Here is a 10,424-nt window from a genome sequence, read left to right as displayed (position 1 = left end):
ATGGAGGATTCACGCACGAATCTAACATGAGTCGTACGCCGTAAATATGCGCGTGCAGTAGGCCTAGGCCTATATCCATGCACATGCGCCGCATGCATGCAGTCTGATCTGTGGCATGTGATGTGATATATGGCACGCTACCGTGATCGGCCAGTGCTGATATTTTTGGAAAAAAAATTATCGGTGGACATCTATAGGCCTAATTGGTGGACTATTCATTGTATGGCCGTACACAGGGGGGGGGGGGGGGCATGGGCAGGTGCCCATGGAAATTTTGATTTTTTTTTTTTTTTTTAAGAGGCGTTTGAGTTGTTCATGTGTATATTTCATAACACAGACATATGCCTACGAATTCACCAACTAACCACCCCTAACCACACCAAACAATATAAAAGGATGACCTCAACAATCATAACACGTAGCATATCAACAGGAAAACCAGATTATTATATGAGCACAAGGCAAATACATCCCTAATTAAAGGACAAGTCCACCCCAACAAAAGTTTGATTTGAATCAATAGAAAAAAATCATTAGCAAAATGCTGAAAATTTCATCAAAATCGGATGTAAAATAAGACTGAGAGTTATGACATTTTAAAGTTTTGCTTCATTTCATATATGCACATCTCGGTCGGTATGCAAATGAGGAACTGATGACATCACTCACTCACTATTTCTTTTGTATTTTATTATATGTAATATGAAATATTTTTATTTTCTCGTCATTGTCATGTGAAATGAAGTTTCATTCCTCCCTGAACACGTAGAATTCCATTATTTTAACATTTTGTGCTTCAGGCAATTAAGGATCGAGGTCCTAATCGTCAAATTCTTAAAAAATTGAAATATTGTATTAAACAAAATACAATAAAATATTATGCATGTATTTAATAATAAATTATAATTTATTACAAAAATACAAAAGAAGTCGTGAGTGAGTGACATCGTCGAACTGGCTCGTTTATATATAACTACATGTATTTTGTTAATTAGCGAAACTTTGAAATGTCATAACTTTCTTATTTTACACCAGATTTTGATGAAATTATCAGCATTGTGCTTGTCTGATTTTTCTCGATCTTTTCAAATCAACATTTTTCTGAGGTGGAATTGGCCTTTAACGAACACAAATACAAACAATATAAGAATAGCCTTTCCAGTACATGTATTCTAAGACGAGCTTTAGAAAATTATTTCTCGATAACCAATTTGAAAATCATGAAAGTAATCAATCGTGCACTGACTAAAAATACCCCAACTTACTTTTACTCAGGAAAACAATACACAGGGACTAGACGCAAATCAGATAGTCCAAAGCTGGAATGATTATAAATAGTGGGCTAAATCCGGGGGGGGGGCACTTCGACCAAAAAAGTGGTAGGGGTGCATGTGCCGCGGGTGAGGCAAAAAACGGGGGCCTTGGAGCGCGATTATTGTAAAAAGGACGGTCTTCGGAACGGGCTTCGGAACTACAATTTTGTGAAAACGGGGGTCCTTGGAACGGATCGCCAGCGTGTGAGTACGTGCGTATGCACCCCGATGGAACGGGCATGCGTGCATGATGCAGCTATAGCGCGTCCTCCGCCGGGTGCGCTCGCACAGAGACGATGGTCGGACAGCGCTCGATCGGTAGCCGCTTTTCACCAAAATTGCAGCAGATCAATGCGACCGGAACTTCGGCGTAACGAAAAATATGCGAAGCTTTGGAGCGGATTTCTTTCTTCTTTTTTCCAGATAAGAACAAAATGCTATGCCTTATTGGAGCGGCTTTCTTTGTTATTTTTTCAATAAGAGAAAAACTATGCATTGGAACGGAAATTTGGGTGTGAAAATGGGGGTCCCCTCCGCGGCACATACCCTCTATTATATACTGAGTGCCCCCCCCGGGGGGGGGCTAAATCTTTCCAAAGATATCCAACCATCGGATAAAACTCTTCTCGAATTATCTGGAAACTCGGCCACTTCAATTTTTTGTCCAATCAACAGAGCAAGAAACAGATAATAATTCAAAATCCCATAGAAGCCCTGAAATTATACTGGAATAACGAACTTTAAAACATGTCACCACAGAAACTGTGAGACATTAGCGTACCTACGGGTACCCCCCCCCCCCTCCTCTGACGAGTCACAACTGATCCCTGACGATGGCCTGCTCAATTGAATTTGAAGACCTTTTCTTTTCTTGTCAATTTTATTTTTCTGGTACGAAATCTGCATGAAAGTGGGGCGGGGGGGGGGGGGCTGAATGCGTGAATTACTGTTGTTGGTTAACCATATTTTGTACGTGCGTCTATATCGGCCCCGCGATAAACAAATCAGTATAAGAAATGACTATGGTCATCTGGGTACATGTTATTCTAGTATCATTTGAATATTTTCTAGTCGCATAGGACAGAGTTATTTCAGTTGCACCCAGCTTACTATTTGTTCAGTCAATTTGACTGAGTTAATTGTTTTAAAAGCTATACAGTAGTGTATAATATTGTGTCCCGTGGGGTAGTTTTCAGGGGTGATTAATTTTATTTATTCTAGAAAGTCGTTGAAGACCCTGCGGACTATCGGAATGTCCCTGATTTGACTGGGGGCCTGCATGATGTCAATTCGACAAGCAACAAAAAAGGCAAAAAGGAAAAAAAGGTTTCACTCCAATATGAAGGTAATTTTCGTCCCGAGAAATACCGAAAAAGGGGTTCTGTAAAGAAATTCAGAATTCAGTCATTTTGCATGTTACATCAGTACTCCACATTGTCACATCGTCCTTAATTCCTGGGGATGCTCCTGGAAAATAATACGCCTTGCACCCCGCTTCCCAGGACCATGTCTTCATTACCAAATCTAGGCCATAAGCCCGGGGGGGGGGGCACTCAGTATATAATGCATAGTGGGTATGTGCCGCGGAGGGGACCCCCATTTTTACACTCAAATTTCCGTTCCAAGGCATAGCATTTTTGCCTTGTTGAGAAAAAGGACAAAGAAAGCCGCTCCAAGGCATAGCATTTTCTTCTTATCGAGAAAAAAGAAGAGAGAAATCCGCTCCAAAGCGTCGCATATTTTTCGTTACGCCGCTCCGATCGCGTTGAATGAGCTGCAATTTTGGTGAAAAGCGGCCGCAGAGCTCCCCGGCGGAGGCCGCGCTAGCTGCATCATGCACGCATGACCGTTCCGTAGGGATGCATACGCGCTCACACGCTGGCGATCCGTTCCAAGGACCCCCGTTTTCACAAACATTTGTCGTTCCGAAGCCCGTTCCGAGGACCCTCCTTCTTATACGATAAGCCCGCTCCAAGGCCCCCGTTTTTTGTCTCGCCCGCGGCACAGTACCCCACCACTTTTTTGGTCGAGTGCCCCCCCCCCCGGGGCCATAAGTCCCAGGAAAATATTGACAAGCAAAAAAAAAGTCATCACTGGCCTATTCGGGATATTCCATTAAAAGATTTTTTGTGTCTCTCATAAGGGGGGGGGGTACGGGCTAGATTAGACTAAAAGCTTCGGTCTCTGTAAGTTTGGTTGTTCCGCTGAACTCCGTTGGCTCCACTCATCAATTGAGGAGATGGAAAAGTTTTTAAAAAATGAAAATTAAAAAAATGTTCTAAAACTCCTCGAAGCATACAGCTCAGCTGTCTAGGGCTGAATGCGCCCCCTCCCTGATTCCGCCATTGCTACTATTTTTGCTCAACATATTGTTATCCATCCAAATCGGATTAAAGTAAAAGATGCATGCATGCCAATACTTTTCATTGATTATCCAAGCTAGACTATCTTTGAAGTATTATGTCCTCATTATATAGGGATGATTCAGACTCGTTAAGAGCTCGAAGACATAATAAATAGTCGAGAGTACAATCAGTCTTAGCAACTCGTAGCCATGATGTTTATTGCTCTTCTGATATTCATTCGCGCCGCATCACATCTTGCGCGTAGTAACATATATAGATCTTGGACATATCACAACATCCCCCTCCTTTTAACAAAGGTATGATCAGAATTTTTCTATAACACTAACAAGGTGCATCCTCAAAATTAAACTCCTGTATTAACAATGATGCCTAAAACCATTGAACAGTTTTGATAAACATTAACAATGCGAAGTATTTCCAAACAACTTTTGCTGTTGGTTTAACAATTAAGTTTGAACATGTAGTAGCATCTATATATCATATATCAATTTCTAAGATTGAACTTATTATCCAATTTAAAATTGAAAGCTTTGAGTAACAAATTAATACTTTGCACATTATTAAAAATGCATCTATATAAACATACGATGATGATTGTAATATACAATAATCATTTTGAGTTCCATGCTAATGCAATGCCTTTGTTATATGTTGAACTTAGAATAAATTATCAAAAAATGACTTGTTTTCCTTGTACATTTGTCAATTTCTCTCAAATGCTACTCAAGTGTTGAATATTAACTTCAACTGCATGTATTTAAAAACAAAACCAAACGTTAAAACTAAGCACTTAATCATTTCACATTCAGCTTTCTCATCACAAACTTAATCAATTCTTAGAGAAATGATTTGATCTCAATTAACTTCCATCAAAGGCTTTCGTAAAATTTACTGACTTTTCTAGGTAAACTAAATAAGGCGGGTTTAAACACATACTTTGCAAATCTTATGATACATCTCCCCTTATTGGAAGTTTAACATTTTTCTCAAAACCAATAAGAATATGTTTCTTTAAAAGGTGGAATTCAACATATATACATATCAAAATGAGATTCTACTCTATATCTGATTATTTCTTAACTGTGCATATGTGTGTTTTGTTTTATTTGATTTTGACTTTTTTTTATTATTATTTATTTTTTTTAATGTGTGTGATTTCTGTAGCGAATTGGTCGATGGATTTGGCGACCATACCGTGTGGTGTATGTATGTCTATCAGACTGAGAGTTTGGAGTTTTGTCTGAAGTGTATGTGTGTGGTGTTTGGTTACCGGTTTCTTTTGCCTCTTCATCCTCAAGGTCTAGTCTCCGTGGATCAAGACTAGCTGACGAGGTGTCACTTATTGGCTGGCTTGTGAACATCTCTCTGAGTTGTGACCGGTTTCGTCTTAGTGTCCTTCCATTGGGAGTGGTTACTTCGTATGATCTTGGTGCTTCACACACTCGAGACACTCTGGCTGGAATCCATGTGTTATCATCTGTATCCAGCATCCTTACTCTCTGACCAACGGTTAACTTGGGTAGTTCTTTACCAGCATGTTTGTCGTGGTCATGCTTCATTTTCTCCCTTCTTTGTTGGATTTGGTCGTGCATATCGTTGTGGGGATATCCATAGCTGCGACCTGAGAGTGTTGTTTTTACTTTTCGTCCAAACATCAGTTCAGCAGGAGATGGTAAGTCTGCTTGTGGCGTTGCACGAAGATGCAAGAGTGCTTCCAGGAGATCCTGTCCTGTTTGTCTGCATTTCTTGATCATTGATTTCACCGTGCGTACCATTCTCTCCGCAAGACCATTCGAACGAGGATATCGTGGCGATGAAGTTGTATGCTTAATGTTCCATTTTGCACACATCTCTTGGAATGGTTTGCCACTGAACTGAGGGCCGTTGTCTGAGACAACCTCTGCAGGTACTCCAAACATGCTGAACGCTTCTTTCATCACTGTAGTGACTGCAGTGCTAGTCGTACTGTGCATCCTCCTGATTACTGGGAATTTGGAGTGGTAGTCAGTGATGAGGAGAAAGTCTGTACCATCTAGGTGGAACAGATCTGTAGCAAGCTTTGTCCATGGAGTTGGAGGAACCTCATGTGGTTCGAGTGGCTCTTTCTGCTGTTGATCTTGATTCTCTTGGCATGCTTGGCAGGTTTTGACGATATTTTCTATGTCCTTGTTGATTCCTGGCCAATACACACAATCTCTGGCGAGTCGCCTGGTCTTCTCAATACCCATGTGACTGGTATGCAGTTGTCTCAGGATGTCTTCTTGGAGTGCCTTGGGTACGACTACTTGTCGTCCCTTGAAGACGATACCGTTGACGGTACCAAGTTCGTCTCTGTATGACCAAAATCTTCTCAGGCAGTTTGGTACCTGCCTAAACTCGTCCGGCCATCCGTCTTTAATGATCCTGGCCAACATGATCATGACCGGATCATTTGCAGTCTCTTGTAGTAATTGTGTTCGTTTGTCCTCTGAGAACACAGACAAATCATCTTCGCTATCAGGGATTGTTAGCATTTCATCAACATGTAGGTTGATTTGTACGTCTTCTGTCTTCTTTGGGTTGGGAAGTCTGCTAAGCGTATCTGGGAGGACTAACTGACTACCTGGACGATACACCACGTTACAGTCATATCCCAGGACCAAAATCCAGTTGAAACCAATTAGAGCAAAACCAATTGAAACCAGTTGGCCAACTGGTTTCAATAGGGAAATTGGAACAACTGGTTCCAATTGAAAACCAGTTGCCAACTGGTTCCAGTTAAAACCAATTTGGCAACTGGAACCAGTTGGCTATTGGTTTCAATTGGTTTTCAATTGGTTCCAGTTGTTCCAATTTCCCTATTAAAACCAGTTGAATCCAATTGGAGGCAACTGGTTTCAATTGGTTCCAGTTGAAACCAATTGGAGGCAACTGGTTTTCAACTGGAACCAGTTGAAACCAATTGGTTTCCAACTGGATCCAATTGGAACTTCCAGTTGGAATGAACTTAATTAGTTACAAATTAATTAGCATTTGCACTAACTATTGCTCATGCCAACACAGAAGCAGTGTTATTTGTCTATTAATACCAATGTAAAGGGCATTGATTAAATACAGACTTTCATAGGTATATATTCATATTGGAGTTCTTCAAATATATGTATTATTATTTGATGTAATTTGGTAACAGTTAGTGGTGTACTAATTATCTTTGAATCTGTTTTAATTATAATCTATAACATTTATGAACATGGTTTTCACTGCTAAGCATTGGAAACACTTATCTGAAAAAAGTGTGGAACTTCAAATTGAAAAAAATTAAATAGATACATTGTAAATTGTGATGAATCTCATAAAACATTAATCTGTGCACACTGGCAGAAAATATGCAAATTAACTGGTTTCAATTGGATCCAGTTGGGTAACTGGAAAATTTCCAATTGGAAACCAATTGGAAATCATTTCCAGTTACCCAACTGGATCCAGTTAGGATTTCCAGTTACCCAACTGGTTCCAATTAGAATTCAGTTACCCATCTTTCCAGTTAGAAGTCATCTCCAGTTACCCAACTGGTTCCAGTTAGAAATCATTTCCAGTTGGAAGTCATTTCCAGTTACCCAACTGGTTCCAGTTAGGATTTCCAGTTACCCAACTGGTTCCAGTTAGAAATCATTTCCAGTTGGAAGTCATTTCCAGTTACCCAACTGGTTCCAGTTAGGATTTCCAGTTACCCAACTGGTTAAAGTTAGGATTTCCAGTTACCCAACTGGTTCCAGTTAGAAATCATTTCCAGTTGGAAGTCATTTCCAGTTACCCAACTGGTTCCAGTTAGGATTTCCAGTTGCCCAACTGGTTCCAGTTAGGATTTCCAGTTACCCAACTGGTTCCAGTTAGAAATCATTTCCAGTTGGAAGTCATATCCATTTACCCAACTGGTTCCAGTTAGGATTTCCAGTTGCCCAACTGGTTCCAGTTAGGATTTCCAGTTGCCCAACTGGTTTCAATTGGTTTCAACTGGAAATTGTTAAATTCCAGTTAAAACCAATTGAAACCAGTTGAAACCAATTGAAACCAATTGAAACCAGTTGGAAATCCAACTGGTTTCAATTGGATTTTGGTCCTGGGATCCTTGGATCTTGACTAATAGTCTCTGGAGCCTCGGTGGGGCACTCCTCAGGGGCTTGCGGCAAATAATTTCCAACGGTTTATGATCTGTGTGGACAGTGAAACTGCTGCCAAACAAGTACGTGTGGAAACGTGTGATGCCAAATACCAGAGCAAGTGTCTCCCGTTCAATGTTTGAGTAGTTTGATTGTGCTTCTGAGAGGCTCTTAGATGCAAAAGCTACAGGCTTCCCATCTTGAAGTAGGCATGCTCCAAGTCCCTTGCCTGATGCATCCACCTCCAATACTGTCGGGGCATTAGGTTTGTAGTATTGAAGACAAGCTCCCTTTGATACCTCAGCCTTGAGGGACTGGAACACCTCTTCGTGGTCATCTTGCCAAAGGAATGGCACATCTTTCTTGAGAAGTTCTCGGAGAACTGCTGCTTTCTCTGAGTAGCTGGGTATGTACGGTGACAGATATGTCATCATGCCAAGGACCCTCTGCAGCTCATCCTTGCTTCGTGGAGAAGGCATGTCCTTGACGTCTTCCAGCTTACTCGGATCAGGTAGAATACCTTGGTTTGTGTACAGCGATCCGAAGAAGTTGATGCTCTGTGTCTTTATTACGCACTTTGCACTGTTGAACACAAGGCCTTCTTTCTGTGCGACCTCTAGTAGTTTCCATAGATTAGCATCATGCTCTTGTTCTGTTTTTCCAAAGACTGCAACATCGTCTGCAATTCCAACACAGCCTGGCACCTGTGCGATGATTGAGTCCATCCTCTGCTGAAAGATGTCCTGACTCACTGAAAGTCCGAATGGCAGTCTGCGAAAACAGTGTCTCCCGAAAGGTGATCTGAATGTTGTAAGCTCTTGAGATGCTTCATCCAGATGCACGGACCAATATCCTGCCTTGGCGTCGAGCTTTGAGAAGTACTTGGCTTCCGAAAACGCAGGATTGAGTTCCTCAAGTGTTGGCACTTTGTGAGGGCACCGCTTCAGACTCTGGTTCAGCTTTCGGGGATCCAGGCAAACTCTAAGTGAACCATCTTTCTTTAAGGCGGTGGTGAGTGAGCTACACCAATCTGTGTGGTGATCCACTCTTCTGATGATGCCGTTGCTTTCCATCTGATCCAACTCCTGTTTGAGTTTCTCTCGCATGTGCACACTGCACTTTCTAGGTGGGTCGATTGATGGAGTAGCATCATCCTTAAGGTGAAGCGTTGCTGTCCCCTTGAAATTTCCAATCTTGTCAAACTGCTCAGGGAACGCTTCCTGTAAGTCCTGCACTGACTGTATACGAGGTCGTTCAGTCTTCTCCCTCACAGATTCTCGTATCTCATTGATGGTGACAATACCAAGCTTTGTGCATGTTGGGAGTCCAACAATGATTGGTCCATTCGCGTCCACGACATACCAAGTCTGTTTTTCCCAACGTGAGTCTTTGAATTGACTTGAGATGACTATGGTACCCAGACAAGGTAGTTGAGCTTCGCCATACGCTGTCAATTGCGCATCAGTGGGAGAGAGCATTTCTTTCCATCGGCTTCCATAAAGCTCCTTCAATGTCCTCAGTGGGAGTACGTTCCCGCCGGATCCTGTGTCAATCTTTGCTCGAAGACGTGCTTGTCCTCTGCGACGTGGACATTCAACCTTTAGGCTAGCAAATGCTTCTGTCTGCTTGGAGTCTATCGAGTTGATCAGAATCTCTATCGTGTGCAACTCTTTTTCCTCAGTTTTTTCTTGTGCAATCTCTAAGTCCAGTTCATCAACTCGCTGTCTGCTTGTCTTGTTCGGCGGAGTGTGCCTTGAGTGCTGAAACTTGGGGTTTCCTTGCCGGTCTTGAAAATGACCCTTTGGCTTTGACTCTGGATATCTGGACTGCCTTCCTTGACGACCCCGGGAATTATCCTGTCTGTCTGGCGGTGGTCGTCCCTGTTCAGGCTTCCTCTGTTGAGGCTTTGTACTCCTCGCCTTTTTCTTTGAACACATCTTTGACCAGTGTCCTAGTTTCCCACAAGCATGACATGTATCTCTGTAGGCTGGACATTGTCTTGGGGGGTGGCTAAGTCCACAATTTCTGCATTGCCCATGATCCTTCCGGATGGCATCAACATGGGTGCTCTGTAATGTCTGTAAGCACTGCTTGCCTGCCAAGATCGCTTCGTACTTGCGTCCTGTATCAACTAGATCCTCGACCTTGAAGCCTTTTGGTCTGTCTAACAAGTCCTTCTGAAATGCTTCGATAGGTGTGGAGGCTATGACAAGCTCTACGAGGCGTTCGCATAACTCTTCCGGGCTGAATTCACATTCTCTGGCCTTGGTGCGACACCTGTTCACGAAATCATCTATGGTTTCATCTGACCTTTGCTTGTATCTCATAAGTTCTAAGCGATGTATTCTGAAGTTCACCTTGACCTTCAGCTGATCCTCAAATAAGCTCCATAACTTGTCAGGTTCATCTTGCTCCGCTGGAGATAGACCTGAGGCATTTATCTTTCTGAGGCCTTCGTTACCTAGAGCTATCTTAATTTTAGTTGCTTGTTTCCTAGGATCTTCTATGTTATTATCTAACAAACATAGCTCGGTTCTCTGTTTGAACAGTTTAAATTCTTCAGCTACATTGCTGACACTCCAGTTCATTTCTGGAAATCTGGCCAT

At 42.0% G+C, this 10,424-nt stretch overlaps 1 protein-coding gene across 1 annotated transcript; it reads right to left on the bottom strand.

The window, feature by feature from the left end:
• Positions 1–4,821: 4,821 nt before the first annotated feature.
• Positions 4,822–10,424, bottom strand: LOC121430171. Its single transcript, XM_041627451.1, has 2 exons — positions 7,916–10,424; positions 4,822–6,281 (listed from the first exon to the last, which is right to left on the bottom strand). Exons 1-2 carry the CDS (start codon positions 10,422–10,424, stop codon positions 4,822–4,824), a joined length of 3,969 nt encoding a protein of 1,322 aa, XP_041483385.1.

Source organism: Lytechinus variegatus, chromosome 1 (assembly GCF_018143015.1).
Source record: "Lytechinus variegatus isolate NC3 chromosome 1, Lvar_3.0, whole genome shotgun sequence".
Lineage (NCBI taxonomy): Eukaryota > Metazoa > Echinodermata > Echinoidea > Temnopleuroida > Toxopneustidae > Lytechinus > Lytechinus variegatus.
Note: the sequence above shows the minus strand (reverse complement) of the source record. Positions and strands in the feature narration are given on the sequence as shown.

Coding starts and splice junctions, on each gene's coding strand:
- LOC121430171 (XM_041627451.1), bottom strand. CDS start 10,424: ATGGCCAGATTTCCAGAAATGAACTGGAGTGTCAGCAATGTAGCTGAA. Junction 6,282..7,915: donor TCTGGTATTTGGCATCACAC/GTTTCCACACGT, acceptor TGTATCGTCCAG/GTAGTCAGTTAGTCCTCCCA.